Raw genomic sequence first — 27063 nt, 5'->3', positions numbered from 1 at the left:
TCCACAATGTGGGATTTCAGTTTGGCTCAGCAGGAGGAGGCAACCCCTGAGTTACCTCTCCTGCAGATCAGCTCCTCCTGAGATATTTGTTCCTGCACCACACTCAGATGTGATAGTGCCACAGACTCCTGAGAGCCTAAAATGCTCCATCACACCACCAGCAATCCCCATTTGTGCCACTCAAACCCCGGATGTGCCAGCACCACCCAGCCTGGCTCTACCCTCGGAATCAGGGTTGGATTCCCAGCCCACACACGAGCACTGGGTTGTCTGAGCTCAGAGACTTTGTTTGGGCTCCTCTTTTGATCAACTGGTAAAAGAGAGAAATGGGGCAATATGTAGTCATCAGGTGTTAATGTCAGACATAAAAAGCTCAGGTTTTCTTTGAAATTGATGTTAAATGCTCAAATAAAGCAGTTTTATCTTTCCGCTCTTTGAAAATGAAGTTAGCAGTGCAAATGGCACACCCAGTTCCAATGTGATTCCTAGATGGGCCCACTGATAGTGGAAGCATTCAGGAGCCTCTAATTAATGTTATAGAAAACTGTACTTAATTACTTCTTAAGCACTTACATCTGCATGAAGTTGCATTACACTGAATCCATCATCATTTAAATCCATTACCTACACATAAATATGTATCAAATTTGCATTGCAAATGTCTTCATCCTCTGCTTTGTTAATCACAAATGTCATGTCTAAATTACTCCAAAACCTGCAATTCTGGCTTACTCACCAAATAGTTCCATATTAAACAAAATATGCATTATAGGATCAAAATACAATAAAATAGGAGGTGGAGGTCCTCAGGGTAGAGGAAATTATTACCAAAGACACCAGAATGACTCCACTGAAAATCAGCTGTAAGTGACAACTTCGTAAAGACAAACAGAAAAAATATATGGCTTAGTGCTGGAAAACCTGTTTATGACTGTTTTCTTCAATTTTCATCTAGAATTAGTAAGTGCTGATTCGACTGCTCAAGTGATAAGCTGGACACATCACACCTGTTTTGTGGTGCCTAGAAAATTCCCACTGCAAGATCTGAGCTGGCTGTCCTCAATGCAAATGCTCATGAGTGAATACATGTAATGAATTTCTGTGGAGCACTGCACTGTCTCATCTAAGTTCATCTGAAGCCAAGTTAATAAAAGGCTTCTTTAATTACAGGCACCTTTCCATGCTCCCTTTCAGACTGAGCAGTCAAATGAGCACACAGAGACATTGCTCTCCTCAGCCCCAGCAGCCATTACAGCCTTGCCACAGCACCAGCCACAGGCACAGAAAGGCTCAGGCTGAGCCCTGGGCCACGAAATGACCCCTTAAATGCTGCCATCCATCCCTGCTGGGTAAAGAACCAGAAAAACCCTTCTGAGCTGGACCTGCTTTGGGCACTTATCAACGCCACGGACACCGTCAAATGCAGATTCCAAGGTTTTCAGCTGGGAATAATAAAATGCCCAGCTGCAAACACTCTTGGATCCTGCAGGATGGACAGACAGGATCAGGCTGCTCCAGCTGCATTCCCAAATCGGCCTGGCAAGCACAAAACAGCCAGAGCAAGGCTAGGGCTTTGCAGAGGAGTAGGTGCTGCCTGCAGAGCAGGAGAAGCCATGGAAGATGAGGGGTAGCAAACAGCAGGAAGCCAATACTCTCACGGCACATTTTGGGGAAGTGGTTAAAAATCTGACTGTTCTGGCCCTGCAGAGGAGATGAGGAGGATGCACCAGCTCCACAAGCACCAGAGAATGCCAAGGACAATCCCAGAGGCCTCTGCTGGGGTAGCACGAACATCCCCGTGCAGGACTGGCAGCAGGATTGCTGCAGGCTTCTCCATTCACTGAGCCGTGCTGCCAGCCCCACGCTTCCCCCAGAGCACTCCTTACAGTCACTCCACTCCAGAGGGAAATGCCCTGCTCCCTTTGCACCTCGGGGGTCTGGGAAGGGCTGTGGGATATTGCACAGCAGCTCCTTCCCTCCAGCCCAGCACAGGCTGTTCATCTTCCCTGAGAGCCTCCTGACTGCCGCTGTCCCCACGCCTTTCCTCATTCCCAAATAAATGGGGACTGTGCTCTAACCAAACACCCGTGTAAGAACAGTTCCTGCCAGGCTGTTAGAGAGCAGATATCCCCATCAACAGTAAACAGCAAGGGAACAAAATTACTCCTCCATTACAGGCTTGAAAGTAAATTAAGGAGTCAATCAGCACATGTCAAATCGGAAGATCACAGGATGTCCCATCCCTGGCAGTGTCCAAGGCCAGCTTGGGCAGGGCTTGGAGCAGCCTGGGACAGTGGAAGGTGTCCGAGCCCATGGCAGGGGCTGGAACGAGATGATCCCTAAGGTCCTGTGCAGCCCAGAGCACTCCCTGGCTCCGTGGCCACGGGCAGCCCCTACACGTAGGCATGGACACCCAGGGCCGGCCCTCCTGCCCTGGCCAGCCGGGCCCGGGCCAGCGAGGGGGTACCTGGGCCTCGTGGCCATGTCAGCCCAGCACCAGAAGTGACAGTACATGGCTCCTGCGGCCAGCAGCAGGGCACTGCTGCCCCAGCCCACGTACAGGGCGGCTCCCAGCTCCCGCTTCAGTGGCACGGGCACGTCGGGGTCGTAGAAGTCCCGAATGATGCTGCCCCCAGTCCAGGACACCGGGATGAGGACCAGGCTGCCCGTGAGGAGGAAGGCAACGCCAGCTGCCAGGATGAAGATGCTGATGCCCTGGGGACCCTCCTTGCCGCGCTGAGTGTACTTGACCCCGACAATGGCCATCAGGAAGGAGACAATGGACAGCCCCACGGCGACGCACATGAGGGCCCGGAAGGCCTCCAGCGGCGGGGGCAGCGCCAGCACCGAGTCGTAGAACTTGCACTGCAGCCTGATGCCCAGCTGACTGATGCAGTCCATCCACAGCCCCTCCCAGATGGTCTCAAACACCACGATGTTGCCATCCACGTAGGCAGAGACCCTCCACTGGGGCATGGCCGTGGCTGCCAGGGTGCCCACCATGCCCACACCGCCGAAAATCAGCCCGGTGATCTGGAGCACGCAGCAAGCCATGCTGCTCCCAAACCTGCTCCCAAACCTGCTCCAGCTGCTGGCCCAGGGGCTGCCAAAGTCACTTACTCACAGAAATCGTGGACACCATGAGAAGGAGTATCGTCTCTGGCCATTTCCTCATGCAGCAGGTTGGGTTTCTCGGGAGAGGCTTGCTCCAAGGTTGGGTTTCTCAGGAGAGGCTTGCTCCAGTCAGGAGTTCAAACAGGTGGAAATCATTCCTGATTGCTCCAAGGCCCTGCTATTTATTTGCTTTGAAATCCCCTCTGACTGCAGCCCATCAAGCCTGACAGGTTTGCAGCCAATGGCAGCCTGGGAGAGGTGTGGCAGGGCTGATTTCACTGCTTCTCACAGGGTGGCTGAAGTGCTGCTAGAATTAAGCAAGTGGCAGGGATTCGATTAAAGGTGCCTAATTGCAGGGCTAGCAATTCTTAACTGCGAGACTGCAGCTCTGTTGCAATTCAGTACAGAAAGCCTGAACTTCCGTCTGCTAAAATCTTGTTTAAAGTGGGTCATTACAGTTGTTCTTACAACAAAAGCTTAACTTGAGTCTTGGAGTGGGGCTTATTTTCTAAGTGCTGCAGCCCTGGGAAAACATCTGATTATTATTTTCCTTTAAATCAAGCCAGGAGGTGCTTGGTGTAGCCCTTTAATGTAGATTTCTCATTTTGATCAAATACAAAAGTCTAATCATGGTATTAGACAGGTACAGGAAAGTCAAGTATTCCAATCAACATCAAAGCTTCGCTCTACCAGCTCCAAAATTCACGAGGGAGGCAAAGCAAAGAAGTGGCTGAGCTTCACAGCTTCTGCTTTTGAATCAGGAGTAAAGGCACAGTTAGGAGATGATCCTCTGTGGGTGAACGAGGAGGAGAGTATTGTCACTGTGTCCCACAGCAGCACTCTTACCCGGTGACACTGCGGGGCTGGGGGCACTCGTCTGATGTGTGTACAGGGAGTACAGCACACGAACCCAGAGTCCCTCCCACAGATCCCTGCAAGCCTGGACAAACACACATTCCAGAGGCTGATCCGCCTCAGGCAGCCCAGGAATAGCTGCTGTGGTAGGGCTTTGGCTGCCTCCATCTCCTGCCCTGAGACAGTGCTGCATGACGACAGCTCATGGGTGGTGGTGAAGTTGGAGTGCTGCTGCTTACTCCAGCCCTTTGAACCAGTTAAAAACCAGAAATTTAAAAAAAAAGTGGCCCACTAAAGGCAATAAAGGCCCCAGAAGTGCTCTCAAAGAAAGGCACGGTCTGGGGTTGTGTGTTTGTGGACTCTGTGTGTTTGGAAATATCAGACATTGCCTTTGATGGTATTAATTTAATTACAGCCTTAGGTGCCTACACAGCACATTCAAAGCCAAAGCTGAACCCATGGAAAGGGAATTGTCCACCCAAACCACCCACAGTCCAGTTACTCCTTGGAAGGACGGAAGGACGGAAGGAAGGAAGGAAGGAAGGAAGGAAGGAAGTGCCAGATCATGCAAATTTTTCAGTTTAATGTTACATTTCCACATGGAAAATGCTCCCGGGGGATCTGGGCAATTGAGCTTCACGTCTACAACCAGGAATCTGGAAAGAAAAAAATGTCTTCAGCTGAGATGTGAAACACAGAAATCAATCCACCATCAGGTTTGTACTTACAGGGAGAGGAGTTTCACATCACTGCAGACAGACAAGAAGAATTCTGTGATGCAGAAGTTGGAGGCACTTTGCTCTGTGCCCCAGTGGAGGTGAAATCAGGGCTCAGAGCTGGGTCTAAAAGAAGCTCCCTCCCCTGGCAGGACACTGCTCCTTTAGGAGAACACTGCACACAAGACCTGTACTATTTGAGTACAGTCTCCATCTATCTTGCTGGACTTCTTTGACCTCTGAATTCCCCAAACTGTTTTTTGGACTTCTTATTTTAACTCCAGAACTAGAAATCAATTTATGATGGAAAATCCCTCTTAAAACCAGCATTTAAATGCCTTTTTTTCCTAACAGAAAACCCCTTTGTGCAATGTTTTCAGGCAGGCAGCTCCCGAAGGTGTGTGCACAGCTGGAGCACAGAGCATGCCTAATGCCCCGAATCCATTCTCCTGGCTGCCTTATCTATCAGGAATGCTGGGAAATAATTCTCCCTCAGATGCCCTGGGAGGGTCAGCAGTTGAGGCCACGCAGAAAATCGCCAGGGCATGGTTTGCAGAGAAGATGAGAACTGCCCGGAGAAATAGGATTAAAATGCAGCAACACATCCAGGGAGGACCAAATGGCCGAGTGGGGCTGGATCTTGAGTGGGAATTAGAGCCTTTGGTGGGTGACATCCTGTGCAGGTGTCAGCAGGAGAGGGGGACAGCCAGGGGACTGCTGCAGGGCCAGTGGCAGGATGGTTCCTGTTGTTGGAACCTGAGGGGAAGGAGGCAGCAGAGGAAAACCACCAAATGGAATCTGAAGGCAAACTTCAGAGGTTTAAAGGAGCTACAGGAGACAGGTTGGGGGAAAAAAAAAAAAAAGAAACATTAAAAATATCTTGGAACTGGAAAACCTCCTGAACCTCTCCCATGCCAGTGAGCCCCTGACTTCACTAATCTGTGGAAAAAACCACCTTCTGCAAGTAAATCCTGTGTTTGGGTCAGCCTGGAGGGGGCTCTTACAGCCCTGTACCCCCCAGAGAACTGCAGCTCCATTGCAAGGCTCTCAGAAGGAGAGGCTTGGCCGGCTGAGGCATTCCCAAACCTCCCTGAACAGCACCTCTCTCTCAGAGCAGAAACCACAGAAGTTCTCCCAGGGTGGGCAGATACCACGGAGGGAACAAAAGGAAATGCCTGCTTACACCTGACCAGACGCTGGAAGCCTCCTCACTGTGCATCATCCCTCTGCTGTTCTATTGGAACGCTTCCCTGCCTCAAGAGGACAAGACCAGTTCTTATGCAAACATGTCCACCCCAAAATTTGCCTTCAAAGAGGAAAGTGGGTGACTGAGGGAGCACGTAGCCTTTACACCTCATCTCTCCCGGGATCTCTCTCAGATTTACATTTGCTCTTCCCTTCAAATCAGGATGTTCATTTCAATCTTTCCCTGGGGCACCACCTTCTGTTCCCTCTGTGGCTCTTAAAGTGCTGATGCCCCTTGAAAACGAAGAAGCAGAGCATCCCCAGTCCACAGGATTAACCGAACCGAGCCTCAGTGGTTAATTAGTTACAGGCACCAATAATGTAAACACTGAGTTGCCTCCCCGAAAGCAGGATGAACTCCTCTTTGAATAACCTCTCTGTACCTTGACTTTCAGAGTGCTTATCCCTACACACGCACCTATAGAGAGAGCAAGAGGCTTTAATCCTGTACAAATGTACAGCCATAATGGCCAGAGCTCATTACGGGCTCTCCTCGGCAGCACAGAGGCTGTGCTGCAGCCTAATGAGCTGCGCTGGAGGCTCAGTAACACTCCCGGAGCAGGCAGATACGGAGGTTTATCAAAGGCACACTTCCAGTCAGTGCTTACAGAGTCCCAGTGACGTCTCTGAGCTCCCAGCTACCCAGGCAGAGCCTGGCAGGGGGACCCCAGCGGGCTGGGGCTCCGTGGGCTCCCTGCATCCCTCCCGTGGGCAGGGGGCTCACCTGGAGCCTCCTCTGCCAGCCCACCCTGCAGGGAGTGCACAGACAGAGAGCAGGCTTGCGGCTGCCTGCGATCGTCTGTTTTGGAAACGCCTGTGAGTGGCATCAGCTCCTTCCTGCTCGTGGCTTTCATTCCCCAATCATTACCTGCTGCGTTAACCACTTTGTTTTCGGCTCCGTAGAGGGCTGCTCAACGAAATCACACTCCGCTTTAATGGCTCCACTGCTTCCTGTGGTATCTTGATTGACTGCCGCATCTCCAGCCTGCTGCTGAGGCAAAAGGTGATCTTGAATCTGTTTTTACACTCAGGAGAAAATGGCCTGAAGCCAACAGAGGCCTTTGTATTTGTGCTACCTTTAATATTGCTGCCTGCGCTTCCACTCTCAGTTTTTAATGTTAAAAGATGAAAGGGCGCCTCCTTCCCCCCCTCTTCAAGCGTGGCACATTTTGGGGTGAGAGGAACACCTGCTCTCCTTAGACAGGGATTTCCCCTGGTCACTTGGGCACTCACCTCCAACTCCAGCTCCGGGGCGACCCCTGACTGACGCTGGAATTGCAAAGAACTGACATTTATCTTCTGCCACCTCCTCCAGCACACCCGAAATCCCCAGCCTGAGAGAACGGCCGGAGTCCTGCTGGTGCTCCACGTCTGATGGATCCTGTCCCCTGGACACTGAGGAACCTGCTTGCAGTGCAATGAAACCCCACAGTAATCAAATATCAAACACTCCTCCGAGTATTTAATCCACCTAAACCGCTTCAGGCTTTTACAAGGAATCTGTCACCTCCCCGCCTGCACACGGGAGCAGAACAAGCTGACAGAGATAGAAGCTGCCAGAAAACTGCTGCCTCACTCTGCTGCCTACAGACAGCACCTCCAAGTGTATTTGAGGGCTGCTGATGGCCCTGCTGACACTGAGCTGTCGGAAATGCAGCAACTTCCCAGGGCAGCACTGGCTGCTCTCCGGAGTGCCAGCAGTTAGGCTGTCACTGCGTGGGGCACAGGGGAACTGCTTTATTTGCCTGCCTTAATGGGTGGAGTGAAAGAGGCAGAGAGGGTAGATGGTGGCAGCGATGGCCTACAGACAGGTGAGAGGCAGGCTTTGTAGAAAGAGGTGATAGCTTTTATCAGACTGGCTGATGCTCTCAGAAACAAGATTAGGCTCGGCCTCCCAAGATTGGTTTTGGAGCTCAGCATTATAATGCACCTCTGAACTAGAGCTTCCCAGTAGCCAAGCAGTGCTGGGAACTAAACCAGTAGGTCTCAAACCATGAAGAAAAGGGGGGTTTCCATCTTTCCTAGTCATGATTTGGACACCTCCCTGTCCAGTCCTGTCTCCCTCAGGTTCTGTCCTCTCCCAAGCCCATGTCCTGAATGCAATTACATTCTTAATTTTCACCTCCAAAATAAACCCCAATAACGTGAGCTGTTTGCCCCAGTGATGTGCCGGGAGCTAGGGGGCTGGAAGTTAGGGAAGGGAAAGGAAAAAAGACGGAAAACGGTCTGACATGTGCAGACTGACTTTAAAATAAGGATAAAACAGAGGAGAAAGAGGTCTCAGGAAACCTGGTGCTGTTGTGTGGGAGTGGAACGGGGCTCACATTGCAGGCAGAAGATGGAATTGAAGGATCATTAGGATGAGAGGAGCTGCATCTCTGCACAAGGCCATTGCCAAGGAGGTGAGAGTGCCTGGAGCAGCCAGGGAGAACAGCTCCTCTGATCCTGATCTCGTTATTCCTTATTAACCACACTGAACAGCTTAGGGGTGGGAATGGGGACGAGGCTTAAGAATTCCTCAGGAAGAAGTGAATGGGAAGTAAAACAAAATGTAGCATGGATGCAGTGAAAAATAAGTTCAGGTTTTGTTTGGTATCATTTCTAGAAAATAAAAGTTGATAAAATCAAATCCATTTGGACCTTATTAAAGCACCTGGCTCAGCATGGAAAATCAACAGAGACACTGGAGGGATGGCACGGAGTACCAAGAATGCAACGTGGAGGCAGAACCACGAGTCAGTGAAACAACAAAAGGCTCTGCTGCAAGGAGAACTATCACACCCCTATGCCCAGACACTGATTTCTGCTGCTGATGGAGCCAAGGATTTCTCTGGGGCCTCATCCTACTCCCCTCAGGAATCCAACAACAAAGGAGGAACTGCAGCCAGGAAATCTGCACCAGGCCCCAGCTGGGGATGTGCTGTCAGTGGCTGAGCCCCACAGCCAGGATGATGAAGTGGAGTGCATCCCACCCACCCTGGGAAGGGCTCTCCTGGCTCTGACAACATTTACCTGAGCTGTGGCCACCTGCAGGCAGTGTGCTCCCCGTGCTCTGCAGCTTCTCTGGGACTCTGCACAGTTCAGGGCAACAAACCTGGAAAGGGAGAGGAGAAGCAGCCAAAACCAGCCAGAGGGGGTAAATGAGTGTGGGGAGGAGTGTGAGGAGGGTGACAGAGAGGAAGGAATTGGAGGTGATGAAGCTGAGCAAGGGGGGCTCAAGAAGCCAGGTGGGATCAGTCCTGAAGGAAGGAAAAGCTTTCAGAGCTAAAGGAAAGCTGCCGACTGTGGGAAAGGAATCGCAGAGCAGCCTTGCTCTGCAGCCAGGAGATTTAGTTCCAGCTGCCTGAAAACCCTCTCTAGTGAAAATGACTACTAAGGGCTGGGATATACTTCTAGGGACACCGCAGAACAGCCACCTCTGGAGGTTTTATTGCAGGAACAGCTCTAAGGAACAATTGTGGCACTTTTATTCACCAAAAGAGCAAGGGAGCAGTCCAGAGGTATCAGCTTTTCTAGAGGAACTTCACCCACCTGAGCCGAACAAGCATTTCCTCCTCTGCCCTGCAGGGTGGGCATCCACTTACACGGCCCAGAGGGCACCAGGTGCACCTGGAAAGGCTCCACTTCCATGGAATGTGCGCGAGTCCCCAACGTGCCGAGTGAAGGGGGACAGGGCAGACCCCCTCGGTTTCATCTCTGAAAGCAATACTGCTTATTCCCCACATCAATGCTCTTGTCCCTAAGCAGGAAAAAGGGTTTCACATCATAAACTCCCAATAAAATACTTACAACAGTCAATCAAACTCCAGAACAGGACTGTTGTTCTCCATTAAACACCACAAATTGAATTACGCTCCCAGTTGAGTCAAAGGCAAAATTCCATCGATTTCCGTGGGTCTGGAGTTACACTTTATTATTGGTTACAAAATTCTATTAAAATACTGCTACTATTGATTGGTTTGGGTCATTCATTAAATCGATTTGTCTGGAATTACTTATTTTTTACTAGGCTTGGTTTCTTTACATTGCTGCTTATTGGGGGGGTCATGATCTTAATAGGAGTAATATAGTTTAGCCTGTTTTAATGGGAGTGAATACTATGGTTGTTTATGTTCCTTATCTCTATAAACTATGCTGGTGTGAGTGGGTTTCAGCAAAAGTCTTGACCTGGTTGTACAAAAGACCCTTTAAAAAAATCAAATATACATATGTATATGTATGTATACATATATATATACACACCACAGAGTCCTGTGGCAAGCAACCAGCACAGTTCTTGTGCTCTGTGCAATGCTGGAAAATGCTGTAAGCCATGAGTCTGCTGCCTCTGAAAGAAGGTTGTGAATGAGTTTGACCTGTTTGGGTTACAAAGGAAATATTAACTTTCCCTGAAAGGATGATAATTAGGATGTACATAGAGAGCTGTGTTTATTCTCTGAAATAAGGGATATTTTTTCATGTGTTTCAGCTTACCTTCCTCTGCTGGGTAAATTCTCCATGCAACCCTCCATTAAGCCTACAGTAAATCAATCCCTTGGTGAATGCTTTTCTTTTAAACTATTATTATCTTGTCTTTATTCACTGTTATCCCTTCTTTCTCAGGCAGAAAACAAAACCCCTCAGCCGCTTAACTCCTCCTTTCATTGCAACAGCCAGGCTTTCATACCGTGGTGTAATTCTAAGCCCTTTTTTACTGCTTGTCATACAAAATGCACCCAAAGCAGAAGCAGAGCCACACAGCCCAAAAGCTGTTCCAAGGTGCCACCCAAATAAGCCAAGCTGCTGCCCCAGTGCCATTACCCATCCACGTGTGCGTGCACTGGGATGGTGCAGCAGAGCCCCCAGTGTGTGGCTGAGCCCCCAGCCGCAGCACAGAGCAGCAGGAGGCACAGGCAGGCTCTCATTCCCTTCAGTGCCCGAGCCCCAATCCCTCTGGAAGAACTGGGACAGGGAGAGCCACTTGGGATAAATGTGCCTTCTGAGGCAAATGCTCTGTGTTGGAGCTGTTTATCTGAAGAAACAATGAAAAGCCCCAAGCCCTGTCCTTAGCTGTGGCTGTGTTCTGCAGCTCTAGGGATGGAGCAGGCCCAGCAGGGAGACACTGGTGCCACTCCTGGGTCTGTTGTACAGAAATCAGGAGTATCCCACCCCAGCTCAGTGGCACAGTGCCAGGGGAAAGCAGAGCCAGCTCCGTGCCACAGGGCTTCTCCTCTGCTCCCAAAAGCACTTTTGTTCTGATGCTTTGGGGAGAGCACTGCAGAGACAGGATCCAGGGACAAAGCAAAGCTAAAGGATACAGAGAAATTAACCCTGAACCTAAAGCTGCAACGCACCGTTTAAGGGGGAGAAAGGAGACCCAAACCTGCCAGTACCTCCACACATACATAGCTCTAGACACTCCTCTTGCTGCACACCGAGCTGTGGGAATGAGCAGGATTCCAGATATCCATGTGCCTAAAGGATTGCACATTCAGCTCCTCAGGATGGGGTATAAGCCACGTAACAAATTGTTTTCCTCTGCAGAAGTCAGCAACTTGCCTAAGATGGAAGGAAGTGCAATGGGAAGCATCGGTGCCCCAAGACCTGTGAGAGCTATACCTGTATAAATAGTTTAGAAAAACATCATTTCAAATAAAAAAATTAAAAATAATTTTTAAAAAAAGCCCACCACAAAAGCCACAAAAACCCCTTAAGAATTATGGCGAGAAGGTGAACTGTTCACTGAAGGGTTCTTGTGTGATGTGACCTTTCTTTCCTGGAAAATGCCAGGTGAAGAAATGAGTGAAAACCAGAACACCAGAAACCACAGGTAAAAACCTAAGAACAGACCCCACACAGACATGGAACAGTAGATCCTTTTCACAAATTCTTGTAGCTATGGGTGTATGCATGAGGTATTCAGCCTAATCTCTGAATGTGCCCCAGCACGGGAACTAGAAACCCAGCCTTAAACGAGGATTCTTTTGCTGTAAAATAGAGCTCCTCGTGTTAAGAGACAACCTAATTTGTTACACAGTAAAAGAACAATTTAGGATTTAACTGCCTAGATACTGAAATACAAGCCAGCTGCTATTCATCTGAACTTTCCCTCCTCTAGCTTTTTCCTTGCCATTTACAGCTCTTCAAAAGCAGAAAGCAAATGCACAAGTGCTAAATGTGCCAGCTCGCTGGCATATCAGAGATAGAGGAGGGATAGAAGTCCCATTTACAGGGAATATCTTACGCTCCTCGAGTGTGTTTCTGTGGGTAAAACCATGGTTAGGGGGGAAGGCAGAGTAAGAAGCATCCTACAAATCTTTCCATATTCCGTTTGTCTTTCATAGCCACCGAGTTTCCCAACCTCTGCAGCTGGCTGCTGCCCATGAAAACATGGGAAAATGGGGAAGGCAGGGGACCTCTCCTGCTGCTTCTGGCCCCCTGAGCCCTGATCTGTCCTTTTGGTGTTGTTTGCTGCTTTGCCTGCTGCAAACTTGTCCTGCCATCCGGCCCCATCACTGCTGGCTTCAGGAAAACTGAGTGGGGAAAATGCCTTGGATGACCGGATTCCTGGAATCACAGAGTAATTCAAGTCAGAAGGAGCCTCTGAGTGTCATCTCATCCAACCCATGCTTGAAGCCGTGCCCTTCAAACTCACGAGGCCAAGAGCCCAATCAAGATCCATTTCCATCCTCAAAAATGTCCCCAGGTTTTCCTGGGGGAGGAGGAGGGGGTTAAATCCTGCTCCCCCAGGAGGAGTGTGAGGAGAGCCTATGAAAGCACAGCATTTCCCTGTGAGAATGGATTTGACACAGCCAACACAGAATAATGGAACCACCATGGCATGGCCCTGCAGCCCCGTGGCTGCCACTCAAACAGCAAAGGAAGAGCTCCCAGCCCCAGCAGAACCAATAAACAGGCACTTCAGTAATACTCCAGCAGGTAAACGCAAGCGTGGTGCAAACAGCAGGGCTGATTTCTCTCAGAGACTGCTGAAGTTCTAATTTGCAGGACATGGAAAATAATTAGCAGAGCAAATATAATTTAACCACGTTATTGATTCATTTACAAACCCATTAAAGCTCCCATATAAATTCATGGTGGGATTGTGTCTGAGCCAAGGATTCAGTATTCGTACATTCTTGGAAGGATTAAATTTAAGTGCCTTATCTTGCTCAAAACCATTTTTGGAAGGAAATGAGGGGAAATCTTATTTAATGTTATGAATTGCATCTGCTTGTTTATAATTAAAACACAGGAAAGGGGCAAGTGATGAATCTCATTATTTGTTCTCCTCTCTATTCAAACATGTCATTTCATCATGGGGAAATATCAAAAATGCCTGTGAGTAGCTAACCACAGCTCACTGTCAGCCACAGGATCCTAACAGTGTGTTAGAAAACAAATATGTCCAGGCAAAATCTAGCCTTTCCTTTCCTCCTTCCCTTGCCTTCCCTTTCCCACTACATTAAGGAATTAATACCCCTGAAGTCAGTGTCCAACTTCTCTGTACAACCTACGTGTTTTCCTGCTCTGTGCTCCCAGCTCTGCCCTCCTCCCCTTCCTGCTCCCCAGAGCAGGTGAGAGCTGCAGCACTTTTATTCTCTATATTTGGACCTAAAATGTCCTAAAAATATGGGCCTAGAGCAACTCCAGCTCTGCCTGGGCAGAGAATACACAACATTTCAGGGCTGCTTTGGTGTGTGTTGGCTCCAAACAGGTCCCCATGGTCAGGACATTCTGTTCCCTGTCCCTTTGGCACTTGGTATTCCGGTTAATCCCCTCCTGTGGGAGCAAGAAGGGATTGCTCCTCACCCTCCTCATGGCTCTCCTTCCACTGCTGCTCTCTTTGGGGAGGAGATAACCCTGCCACGGCCCCCTTTCTCACAGCTCCCCTGGGAATCCACAACCCCACTTAAATCCCACCTATCAAACAGGTGACAAAGTGATGATGCCCCCCTTGGATCAACACGTGGTGCAGGAAATTCAATTTCCCTGGTTTTACCTTCTGTGTGTTTTGTGAGGTGCTAACGCAGGACATTTTCCAGGCTTGGAACAGGGACCCTGTTCCAAAGTAGGATTTCTGTAGGCACACAGTGGCTAAAGAGCTTCAGAGGCTGCAACTCCCTGAAGCCTCAGAGCTGCAGCCTCAGATGGATACAGACACTGCCTGAGCTGATCTGATTAAAAGTTTCACATCTGTGGACAAAACCAATCATTTGTGGCCCTTCTGCCCCAGCCTACTGGAGGTCACAACACCATGTTACGTCTCATTTCCTTTTCTAACAGCTCCGCAGGGTTTGGCATTCAGCCTTCCTGACATTCTTGCTGTGAAGGGCTGCCCATCCTGAAGGGCCCTCCCAGCACTTCCACAAGTGTGACAGGACAGTTCATTGAAGATAAGAACCACTGGCAAGGCTGCCCTTCTGTTACAGCCCCAGTGCCTCGGTGGCTGCAGCAGGATTTCACAGGTGGGAATTAGAGCAAAACTTCCTATTTACCTGCTTGCCAAGAGCCTGTACTGGGATTTCAGCAGAGGAAATGCTGACTGGGCAGAGAACGGATGGAGAGCCCCTGTGCTCAGGTGAGACCCCACCTGCAGAGCTGCCCCAGCCCTGGGGCCAGCAGCACAAGGACCTGGAGCTGCTGGAGAGAGTCCAGAGGAGGCCCCGGAGCTGCCCCAGGGCTGGAGCCCCTCTGCTCTGGAGCCAGGCTGGGAGAGCTGGGGGTGCTCACCTGGAGAGGAGAAGGCTCCACGGAGAGCTCAGAGCCCCTTGCAGGGCCTAAAGGGGCTCCAGGAGAGCTGGAGAGGGACTGGGGACAAGGCATGGAGGGACAGGACACAGGGAATGGCTTCCCACTGAATAAAGGTAGACTTAGAATGGATGCTAAGGAAGGAATCCTTCCCTGGGAGGGTGGAGTGGCACAGCTTGCCCAGAGAAGCCTCTGTTACCTGCCCAAGCCCTCTGCTGAGAAAGCTTCTCCCTGCCTCCTTCCCTGCTCTGCCCCCAGGTGTGGAACCCCTCCAGTGGGAGGGCACAGCAGCTCCAGGGCAGTGCAGGTTCACATGTGGGACCATTCCGAGAGCTCAGCCCTGACAGGGGGAGCTCTGCTTTTATCTGAGACACGAGAGCCCTCCCTCAGCCCCCAGATGAGGAGCACACCTGCAGCAGGGATCCAAGGCAGCCTCTGACTGCTCCTGGGAGGGCTCACACAGCCACAGCTGTTCCTGGCATCCCCTGAGCCCAGGGAAACACGCAATGTCCTGGGCTGGAAGGGCCCCACAGGGATCACCGAGTCCGGCTCAGGGCCCTGCACAGCCACCCCAACAAGGCCACCCCGTCCCTGGGAGCGCTGTCTCACAGGAAACACAAGGGAATTGTCCCACAGCTCCTCTGCCCTGACGTGCTGCTCCTCAAGCACTGCAGCAGTTCGCTGCCAGCAGCAGTGAGAGCGTTCCTCCTCCTGGCAACGCTGACCAATTCCACTCCAATGACTTGAAAAACTCCTGCCCCTAAAATCACTCTCCTCAGCAGATTTAAACAAAACCAAATTTACCTTTTGGTCAAATGCCTTAGACAAAATCAGGAGTGTTGGCTTCTATCATGAAATTAAAGATTAAATGGGTAATGGCTGGGAAACAGCTCACACCCATGGCAAACTCTCATCTACCTTGTTTTTGCATTTCCACATTTGTATAATAAAATAATTTTTATATTCCTGTTTTCTATAAAATACTGATATCAATAAATCTATGACACAGGTGTCATTAACCCCCAGTTTCCCCTCTGTAGGGAAGCAGGGACAGGGAATTGCTCTTGTGAAAAACCAGCCAGGTCAAGTTCCTTCCCTTGGTGGCTTCTGCAGCGTCGTCCTCGCTCAGTGACAGAGTTTTTGTGCAGCTCCAAGGAGAACAAACACAGGGATGTGCTGGAGAGGGGTGGAGGGGATGAGGAGCATGGGGAGGAAAAGCAGAGCCCTTCACTTCCAACCCCTTCTCTTCCCTCCCCTGCAGTGTCCCAAACAATCTGTATCTCAGTATTTTGTTCTGAAGCTGTGTTGCCTCTTACCTTGTTACACCGTGGTTTTGTACTTAATCTTAATCTTCCTCTGTTTAGCTGGTACCAGCCTCCGGCCTCCTCGCATTCAAGGATTTTCTGTCTGCAGAAATTTCCCATTAGGAGTAGGGAAAACCAAAGTGTTTCTGTGGAGAAATCATCACATAGGATCCCACGTTACACGGAGGGGGAAAAAAGAAAAGATAAGGCCATTTTAGCATGAATTCATTTTCCTAAAGCTTAAAGAAAGATCACATCATTTATTTTTTGCTTAATGCTGTTTCCCATAGGATGCAGGCACGATGGAGGCAGTGCAGTGAAATTACAGCCATTTACAATCCTGCAGCACAGCAGACTCCAGGCTCTCTCCAGAGCGTGCCTCCAGCTCCCACCAACAGCTCTGGAGTCCTCTGGAGGGAACATTCACTTCATAATTTCACCACAAACCCGAGAGTCAACATCAGCTCTAGTGCTGCTAAATTATTCCCCCCTCACAAAAGCAGCTGTGAAAGAACATTATCATTACAGATCTCAAACAAGCTTTCCTTTGGTTGTTGTTACAAATTCTCATTTACGACTGTTGATGAATATTAATTCTCATTATCCCAAAATACCACCGAAAGTACGTTCAGTCACGAATTCCTCATAAAGATAATCAGGATTTCATACTTGCAGCCTTCCAGGACCTACAAGTAAAATGGAGAGAGATTGTTTACAGGGGCTTGGAGTAGCAGGACACAGGGAATGGCTGCAAAATAAAAGAGAGTGGGTTTAGATGGGATTTGGGGAAGGAATTGCTCCCTGGGAGGGTGGGGAGGCCCTGGCACAGGGTGCCCAGAGCAGCTGTGGCTGCCCCTGGATCCCTGGCAGTGCCCAAGGCCAGGTTGGAGCAGCCTGGGACAGTGGAAGTTGTCCCTGCCCATGGCAGGGGCAGGAATGGGATGAGCTTCCAGGTCCCCTCCAACCCAAACCACGTTTCTATTTGAGCAAAGACAGCCAGTGTTGCACTGATTCATCTGCAAAAGCTCTGCAAAATATTTACCGTGACTGATGAGTCCTCAGGCTTTTATTTCCAGGAATTTGGCCTCAGCTTTCCTGGTTTCATCGTTTCTCAGAGACCTCCTCCCACTCAGCCACCCTCACACCAGGCTGCCTCAGCTTTTCTAAACCCAGGCAGCAAATGAAGGCACCGGGGTCAGGCAGAGCTGGGAGAGAAACAAAATGTGCTCTAATGAATTCTGCCTGGCCGTTTCTTAATTCTCCTCCTGCAAAGCACCCAAACAAACCCACTCAGGATGTTGGCTTCCAAGCAGTGCAGGCTGAGGGCTTAATTAGCCCAGAGCTCCCCAGATCGATCAGCACTGCAGTTAGAACCCAAGAAAGGAGGCAGGAATGGCCCTCGGACCTCTCAGTGTGCCCTGGAACAAAGGAGATGCTGAACACCTGAGATCAGGTGATAACATGATCCTTCTTTTAAAAGCGTGATGAAAACTGTCACTGCTGGCCTCGGGTCTCTTTGATCTGCTGGAGTGGGGCCCTCCTGGAGAGCAGCAGGGACACCAAACCCCTCAGGCACCCTGGGGCTGAGCTGTAGCATCACATCCTCACCCTTCTGGGGCTGCTTCTGGGAAAGGTGGAACATCTTGGCACACGGGGTCACAGCTGCCTTTGGATGAAAAATAAACGGGAAAGCCTCAGGAGCAGGTGAATGGCTGCAGCCACGGGTGTAAAGGATGCTGCCTTAGGAATTCTCTCTGGAAGCCATCCCTTCCCAGAAGATGAGACTCCCAAAGTGTCTCAAAAGAGGCGCCTGCTCTGTTTGTCTGTCCTGGCTCCTCCTGGCTGGGCTCCTCAGGGAACCCTTGGCAATGCAGCTGTCTGATGGCAGTGCTGTCTGTCCTCCTGCTTTCCCAGAGCACCAACTATCCTCTCTCTGCTGCCTTGGACAGCAGCATCCTCTCCCTGCTCTGTTTTGCATAGAGGTTCGGGCCATAAAAGAGCTGCACCAGGAACTCCTGTCCCCAGCACCCAAAATGTCACCTTTTACTGTCACTGCCACTTTGTGCACTTGCTATATTCATATTTTAATTGGTTGTGCTTCCTATTTCATATGGCCTTGCACTGAGAAAAGCTTTTGCAGCCCAGCCAAAGGCAGGAAAGGCTCCCTTACAAAGTCTTTGGTTTCCTCCCCTGGGGTGTAACTCAAATGATATTTAAGTGAAAGGTAGCTCAGGAGTTTGAGGGCAATGCCCATCTGTGTATGTGTGTCACAAATTCTCACACAGCCCCTCACTGAAGGCTGATGCATGACTCTGCCACTGCACCACGCCAGATATTGATGGGTTTGCTTCAGGGAAATCACTGAAGTTTTATTGATGCAGCGTTAGCACAACATGATGCAAAATTAGGTACATGATCACTGATGCCTTGGTCAATGCTGTGACTTTTTAAAAAATAAAGTCTGTTTTGCTTAATTGATGCCAGCAACAAACCACTCTCTATTTCAGGATTTATCTTCCAGTGCTTGGCCTTTTGAGCACTCACAGCTCCCCGTGCCAACTCCATGTCAGTTCTGTCCTGCTGTCACTTCACACCCACTTTGCATGAACGCCAGCTGGACAGAGGGATCATGGAGTCAGGGAATCACAAAAAGGCTTCTTGGGTTGGAAGGGACCTTAAAGCCCATCCAGTCCCACCCCTGCCATGGGCAGGGACACCTTTCCACTGTCCCAGGCTGCTCCAAGCCCCAATGTCCAGCCTGGCCTTGGACACTGCCAGGGATCCAGGGGCAGCCACAGCTGCTCTGGGCACCCTGTGCCAGGGCCTCAGCACCCTCCCAGGGAGCAATTCCTTCCCAATCTCCCATCCATGCCTGCCCTCTGGCACTGGGAAGCCATTCCTGCTGTGATGGCAGGGAACAGAGCCCCCCTGCAAACACTTCCCTGCCTGCTCCCCCGGCAGCCCAGGCTGCGGCTCCTCTGACAGGAGCTCACACGGCCCTTGGGGACAGGGGACAGGCAGTGTGAAGGATATCAAGTAGCAGGAAACAGAATGTTTTGTTCACTAAATATCAAGTAGCAGGAAACCAGCTGCCTAGATCTAGATAAAAGCCAGAGACAAATATGTGCTTGCCTAATCCCTATCTGTACTTGCTTAGCCAGCTTTTAGTTCCAGGACCTTGAGCATAATGACCATATAAGGAGGGGTCAACCATCGCTGCGACCACCAGGAGGAAAAAGACCCCCTAGCAACAAGTCACACATGCGCAGAATACCGTAAGAAAAGACACGTCAACCAGAAAAGAGACTGTATAAGAAGGAACTGGAACTGGCGGAAGGCGCGGCAGTTGGTGGAGCGGAGACTCCCCTGCTGCCCAGCGCTGTATTTGCCTTTGCCTTGCTCGCTTGCTGTTAATCAATAAAATGGTAATTAGCAGATTGAGTCTCGGAATTTATTACAGGCAGGACGGCCCCTTCTCCAGCTCCATCCTTCCCACACCAGTGGGACCAGTGACACTGCACACAGCAGGGGCTCCCCTCCCTGTTTTCCTGGAGCCACGAGAAGGAAAATTCCTCCCTCTGGAGCACCAGGGGCCGGGGAGCATCGTGTGCCAAGCACTGCCCAGGGAAGCTGCCAGCAGAGGCTGCGGGCTGGGCTCAGGGAGTGCTGACTGGGAAGCTCCAAACAGCTCCAGCCCAAGGACCGTTCTCCTGGTGCTCCGCAGCCCCCACGGAAGCGGGAGAAGCGTGCTGGACGTGCTCCCTGCCTGATTATCACCCACAACAGCTTGGAAACCCTGCTGGGATCGCACGGACCCAATCGGCCCAGCAAACAGCTCCAGTGCTTGTTGTTAACACGTCCCAGGCACGTGGAACTAAAGGTACAAGGCATTTGTTGCTCTCTCTCTTGTATTAAAAGCCGTTCTCAGACGAGCTGTTCCTCGCCACAAATTCATTACAACTCAGAGGCAAAGCCAAGTGAAAGCCTCACGTCTCCCTGGGGAAGCACGATCCATTTCCAACCCTTTTTTGTTCTTAATTTTGCTTTTCTGTGGACAGCCAGCCTTGGGGTGAAGCAGGCAGAGCAGAGCTGCAGGCTGTTCCCAAGCTGCTCAGACAGCCCGAGGTGAGGCTCCCTGCCCTCCAGTTTCCAGCGCAAAAAGAGGGAGAGTGGCAGCAGAGGTGGGAAGAATTACCACTGCTCCCACAAAAGATGGACAGTTGGTTCCCTGAAGCACGGAAAGCTCCTGCTCAAATACAATAATTAGCACGGGATGGGGATGGAGCCTCTTTCAGAGCAAGGAGTGATTACCAGGGAGGCCTGGCTGGAGAGGTTAATGGGAGTTTGTAATGAGGGGAGAGCTCGGGGAGGAGGCACAGAGAGCAATTGAATCAGCCCGGGGGTGGAGGGGTCACGGGCAGCTCCAGCAGGGCGGTGGAATACAAAGCACAGGCATTAAAATACCAACAAGGGAGGCAGCGGAGCCAGAACACAGGTGGGGAGTTAGTCACTGTGCTTCTCCAGACTGCTGGGTGCCACCAGCCCAAAACCTGCCCATTCCACTCACCTGGGAAACGCAGACACACAGAAATGCCCTGTCCATGTACTGGAAACACAGCGAGACCTCAAGCCCTGCAGAAGGGTGATGGGGTTACCCCAAAAAGCCCAGCCCTCCAGGGACGTGGTGGGCAGGGGGAGGCACACACGGTGCAGCCTCTGTGCCTGCAACACTAAAAAAACAAACCAAACCACGAAAAAACCCCACCAAAAGCAAACGCAACCCAAATCCAAACAAAGAAACAAACAAATCAGAGGAAAAAAAAAAAAAAACAAAGAGAAAGGAAATATTTACCACTTGAGAAAAATCAGAAATGCAGGAATTTCCAAGGCAAGCAGAGAAAAAGTGGCAGTGAGGGGAGGCGAGAAATAGATAAGGCTTGGCACAAAGGGAAGAGGGTGTTAAACTTTCCAAGGGAAGAGCAGAACAAAGGAGAAAGAGGGGAAAACCAGAGTCCCACTGAGGGGGAGGAGGAGGAGGGTGTCGTGCTCAGCTGTTCCAAACCCCAACAAGGTGAGTTAGTGCTGCCCTGAGATTGCGGGGCTCTGTCCGTCTGTCTGTTCACGCTTCCCAGGCACACAGCACCGCCAGGCGCCTGCAGGAACATGGATCCTGCTCGGGCCGAGCTGTCCTTGTCCTCCGCGTCAGCGGGACAGCGGAGAGATGAGAAATGACAGCGGGCAGAAGGTCTGAAACCGTGTCCAAACAAGGTCTGGCGGTGTTTGAATCCCTGTCAGGCAGCGCTGAGGGGTTTATGGGCCTCTTCTCCCAGTACAAACACCCAGGCAGACCCTATTTTCTCCTCTGTCTGCCCAGCAAAACTGACAAAAACTGCAATTAATACAGAGGAGGAGGGATCAGCCTTCATAATAGAAAGGTGAAGACACAACCTAACGAAGAAGTATCAGTCTGAGGGCGAGCACGGCGGAGGAGAGGGGATGCCACACCAGGGCGGGTGACACGGGTTATTCCAGGCTGGAAAGGGGAAATGAGGAGCCCCCCCTCAGCTGCAAAGGGACGCCGCTGCAATCCTGCTCCTGTGGGCGCTGCTGCTGAGCAAGAGCGAGCTCCCTGCTGGCAGCCGGGGCGTGGGCACCGCCGGAACTCGCACCTCCACCCAAATATTTCCCTGCATTTCCCCAGAGCGCCTTCACAACCTCGGTGCTTTCACGGGGAGCCGATTTGATTCCCTCCTAGTGCCACCAGCTGCCTCACACACAAAACCAGTTGGCTGTGAACTTCAAAGCGGAGCGCTGACTGTCACTGCAGCTTCATGCCAGGGTTCCTGCAGGAGAAAGTGGGGAAAGAGGTGGTGGGTTTTGGTCCCGGGATTTTGAGGGTTTTAAAGCCAAGAGCTCACAAATGCTGGGGCTCAGCTTCTACCCATTCCCTCCTTTGGATGTTCTCTAATAGCTTTTTATTCTTCTTACACTGTGCTGCCCAAAACTGCACCCAGTTTTTGCAGCAAGTAACAGCAGACAAGTGAATAAACCTGACAGGAAAGGCAGGGGGGAAAGTGCTTTCCAGTGCTTATGTCAGGCCACAGAACACCTAAAAACTATTCTTGCCTTAAACAAGTGCTGGGCAAGAGCAGCAGAGGTGGTGGCTGGACATGGAGCCCTCTCAGACCAGTTTAACAACATCCTGTCCCTCCCAGCCCTCCAGCAAGCCATTTAAATATTTTATCTCTTTCCTGCACTCAGGATTATGTATTAGGAGAAGGAAGGATCTGGAAAATTGTTTTCCTGTGTTCTTGTTAAGCTTCTCTCTCTCCAGCCCGATGCCCATATGGCCTGTTAATAATGCAGCACCATAATTTAACACAGTTTGCCTTCAGATAAATCCCAAAATAAGGACGGGCCGGGATAATGCTCCCTTAATAGGATGTGCATGGCCCAGGGGGAACCAACAAGCAAATCAAACCATGAATGTGGAAAGGTGGGGGAAAATACGTGCTATCTCAAGCACTTCAAAAATAATAATAATAATAATAATAATAATAATAATAATAATAATAATAATAATAATATGCAGTTGAGCTTACATCCCATAAGCTTGCATGAAAAAGGATTTGATCTTAATCTTCTCCAGCAGTTCCAGCGACTTCCAGTAAGGTGCAGTTTTAATTTGAATGATACAGGGAGTTTTTTGAAGAGGAAAGTTTGTGATTTTGATCTAATAGATTCCGGGAAGGGGTTTCCAGGCAGCTGATGGAAGAGGGAATGCAGGGCCAACAGGGTTTGGCACCCCAGGGCTCTCCACAGACCGTCACTGTCCCAAGGAGAGAACAAGAAAAAATGTGAGATTCCTGTGTTTCCAGGGATTGTCCCCTGGAGCACCACTTTTTACTGGGTTTTAGTTAATTTCTGCCTACAGCACCCGACCCAGCATAAATACTCAAGCACCCAGAGGAGACAGAAATAGTTCTGCACCTCTGTGGTCTGTGAGTGGCAATACTGAATAAGCTCCATTCCTGCCAGCCTTGTAGGAAACCAGGAACCATCACTCACATCACATTTACCTCCCTCCAGTGGGGCCCCGCAGCTCCCGTGTCTCAGGGGTCCATAAAAGGTACCTGCTCTGCTGGGCCGTGGGGAGAGTACATTCCAGAGAGCTGCTCCAACACCTGGAGCTCTCTGCTGGAGCAGGAGCAGGGAACTGAAATGTTACTGCAGCTGTAAAGCCAATGCCTTTCCAAAAAAACTCCTTCCAAAGAGCACCGGTGGCCTGGAAAGAGATTAAAAAATACAAGGTTCAGATGGGCAGCATCAGTCTGAGTTCCTGTTCCAGGGAAAAAAGGCCTTCCCCCCCCTCTCATGGCAAGGGTAGGGAAACTTGCCTTCTTTTCCCCTTTTTTTGTGAATTAGACTCCAGGAGTGCCAGAGGAGGGATGGAGAGAGCCCAGGACAATCCTCACAGTAGCTCATAGGCAGGGCTCCGTGAGGCAGCAGCAAAGGAGCTGACTGCTGACATTATTGGTTCTAAATGCAAATTTATAGACATGCAGAGATATACCCCACATGTCTCTTCGCTAAGAATACACCTGCAAGCCACTGGCAGCAGCCCTGTTGGGCCCTCAGAAATCCCAGGAGCAGCTCCCATGCCCCTGGAACAGCCCAGCCGTGCCCTGCACTCCCTGATGCACCATTTGCTGTATCAATTACATGGCAACCTATGGCAAACCTACATTAGCCATCCACAGAGAGGCTTAGATTTTGGCTAAGGATTAACTTAAGAGTTTTTATGTGATGCAGGCAAATCTACTTTGGCTTTGCAAGACTCTAACATTCCCAGGTTCGAGGGAATTTACTGTACAAAAATCCGCTTTCCCCCACGCTTAGAGCGCGTACAAGAATATTATAAAGCATAATTCTTCATGATCTACTCAATGCTGGCGTGCCCCAGTTCCACCAGATCCTGGAGAGTCGAACTTCACAGTTCCATCCCTGCCAATGGTTATATTTATTGCTGTTTCCAACTTACCTAAAAAGGATTCTCCAAGGGTTTTGTTTATCTTTCAAAGTTTCTTCCAGGAGAAGAAGTAGCAGCACAGATGACCAGAGAAGGATGTTGCCTGTGGGCTCCCACAAAGGATTTTCACCCCTGCTGACTCTTCAGATCTTACTTTTTATGGGAGATTTTAACCTGCTGAACCAGAAGGACTTTGGGAATGATGGTTTGATACAGACCCTGGTATTTTTGGCAAGGAACAACAATGAGATATGTTAGAAGTACCTACAGACCCCTGTGGCAGTTCTCCCGTGGGACCGCGCCCCACAGAGATTCCCTCTGCTTCCCCAAAGGCAGGAACATCCTGTCTGTGCAGTCCTCCCACAGCCTGATCCCAAACACCTGGGCAGGGCTGGCAGGGGACCAGGCTGCTCCCGCCTGCTCAGAGCCCGGGACAGCCGGGAGAGCCCCCTCCCTGTGGGAATTCCTGGCACCTTCCTGTCTGCACCTTGCTTGGGACGTTTCTTCCAGCATTTTTGAGGAAGAGTATCCGAGAGACCTTTTGTCAGCTGTTTTTATTCTCCTGAGCCAGGTCCCAAAGGTTGGTCCCTTGTCCAAAAACCTCCTCTCAAACCGTGGATGCCACGTGAGCTCAGTTTGTGGCAAAACAGGTCAGAGCCTCAGGCTGGGCCAGGGGAGGCTCAGGTTGGACAGCAGCAGGAATTTCTCCATGGAAAGGGTGCTCAGGCCTTGGCAAGGGCTGCCCAGGGAGGTTTGGAGTGCCCATCCCTGCAGGTGTCCAGGGAAGGGCTGGATGTGGCACTCAGTGCTCTGGGCTGGGGACAAGGTGGGCAGTGGGCACAGCGTGGACTCGATGGGCTGGGAGGGCTTTTCCAACCTCAGGGATTCTGGGATTCTGGTTCTGAAATGGTTCCACTTCCTGCTCCCCTTTTGTCCATTCTTGCTCCCCTTTTATCTATTCCAAGCCCCCAATTTGTGTGGGAGTTCTGGGCGGGCTCCTGCTGCCTCCTGTGCACACAGCACTTCCCCAGAGCACGTGTTCATGCTCGCTGTGAGCAGGGGCTGTGCTAGTGGCACACAGATCCTTGGATTACACACTTTACAGTGTGGAGGTGTTGCATCTGTTAATTTGTGCTCACGGTTCCTTTGGTGGGTGCCTTCAGCGTGGGGTTAGCGAGCAGCCTTCTCCCTGAGTGCATTCACAGCAGGGCCCTGCTGTTGGCAGGGTTCTGGAGCCCTGCTCCCTCGGTTATTACGTGCTCACCACAAATGGAATCGCTGTGTTTTAGCGGGGCCGGAGGGAGGCGGCGGGGTTTGTTTTGCCTGCTAGGAAACACATGTAACAGAGCTGTTCATTAAGGCACGGAGGCAGAGCGTGCTGAGGGCGGTGCCAGAGGGCGGTGCCAGCTCGGTGCTGCAGGTTAAGTGCCGGCAAAGGACACGGCAAAAACACAGGAGGTTCCCTCACACATGTAAGGACACCTGCACGGTGCTGCTGCTGCCCTCACAGCCTGACTGGCATCCTGGGTGCAGGAGCCAGCAATGTCACCTCTCCCCACAACCCCAGCTCTTGCCTCAGCTGCGCTGCCCCTGGTTCTAACCACAGGAAACAATGGCTGTGGGTTCCTGAAGCTGCTTTCTCCGAGAGCCACTAACGGTGGGTTATTTGTTCTGCCTTTTTACTCTGTTAAGGGGACTGCATGTAGATTCTCCTGCACTTTCTTTCTTCATGCTGCACAGCTCCACAAAAATATAAATTCCTAACTCAGAGGAGGTGAAATGAGATCTGGGAGATGCAAGGTCCCCAAAAAGAACAGGAAACAAAGCCCCTAATCAGTGTAGTGGGTTCATGGAAGACACTCCAAAGGAATTTAAAGCCACGCAATCCATATTTATGAGGCAGCTTTTTGCAGTCACACATTTGTCCCTGTTTGCTTCTGCTGAGTGCTAACGAGCATCACCAGACACAGAATGCACCAGGAGCCACCCCCAGCACAGCCCTCCTGGAAAGAGCCCCTCAATCCAGCACCATTCCCGTGGCTTTGGAGGGACACAGTCCCAGGAGCACCAGCCTGGGGCAGCTGCCTGTCCCACATCCCTTCTCCTGTTCCACCGGGGGACCACCCTGCAGCTGCTCCGCGCCCTCAGCACTGATGCTCTGCTCCATCACCTGCTTTCCTCTCCCTCTAAGCTGAGGAAACAACCCTGGTTTGGGACCTGCCCTCTGTCCCAAGCCAGTCATTAGGATGTGGACACAGTTTTCCCGGGACTCAGAACCCTCTGTGCTCAAGGTTCAGAGGGGGCCGGCTGCGGGCTCACCTGAGGGAAGGACATTGCTGAAACCACCCTGCAGTGGTGACCCAGCCCCACAAACTCTGCAGGGAGAGCACACAAGCTCCCACCCTTCCTGGGGGCAGGAATGTGTTTGTTACGGACCTGCTTCCCAACAAAGGGTCCGACCCAGCTCCAGGGTGGCACCTGATGCCCTTGGCTGCTGCTGGTGCTCAGTCCCGGGGGCCAGGCTGGCACTAATCCCCCAAAATCCACTGGTGTGGGTACCCAGTGCCCAGCTCCGAGTGTTTCAGTGCACAGCTGCTCCTGCTGGACCACAGCCCCCGCGGGTGGAGACAGGAGCACCAGCGTGACAATCCGAGCTGCCCGCTCCATTATCCTCCTCCCTCTGGGGTCCAGGGACCCCGAGCCACTTCCCCCAGCTGCCTTCCCTCATGCCCCACTGGCAGGGACAGGGTGGGGCAGCCACAGGTCCCACAGCCCTTTCCCCCACCCCCCTGTGCCCAGGAGAAAGCACAGGCACAGAGAACCCGCAGGTCTTCCCAGGAAGGGGAGTGGGATTTGGGGGATTTACTTCTCTCTACTCACGGAATCTCTTCCCAACACAGCAGCCTCCTTCTCTCCATGCTGAGCTTTCCCTTCTGTTCCTCAATCCCCCTGGTAAGTGTTGAGTTCTGGGAGGTGCCACGCTCTCCCCAAAAGACAAGAGCATTCTACTCACGGTAAATGGTGTTTCCAGGGGAAAATCGTCTCAAAAGCTGGGGTTGAAGAGGGCTGA

The 27063-nt window shown here is 51.0% G+C and overlaps 1 protein-coding gene across 1 annotated transcript; it reads right to left on the bottom strand.

Annotated features, from left to right (window-relative positions):
- Positions 1-2291: 2291 nt before the first annotated feature.
- Positions 2292-24685, bottom strand: LOC104698121 (claudin-17-like). The gene is given in 10 exon segments (XM_039554658.1): positions 2292-2462; positions 2464-4625; positions 6799-6918; positions 7164-7334; positions 8943-11528; positions 15977-16110; positions 20817-21807; positions 22567-22793; positions 23098-23249; positions 24006-24685. Coding segments are annotated over 2 exon segments (660 nt in total). The 5' UTR covers positions 3055-4625; positions 6799-6918; positions 7164-7334; positions 8943-11528; positions 15977-16110; positions 20817-21807; positions 22567-22793; positions 23098-23249; positions 24006-24685; the 3' UTR covers positions 2292-2393.
- Positions 24686-27063: the final 2378 nt, after the last annotated feature.

This window comes from Corvus cornix, chromosome 1 (assembly GCF_000738735.6).
Source record: "Corvus cornix cornix isolate S_Up_H32 chromosome 1, ASM73873v5, whole genome shotgun sequence".
Taxonomy (NCBI): domain Eukaryota; kingdom Metazoa; phylum Chordata; class Aves; order Passeriformes; family Corvidae; genus Corvus; species Corvus cornix.
The sequence above is the reverse complement of the archived record's forward strand: the minus strand, read 5'-3'. Positions and strand labels throughout refer to the sequence as shown.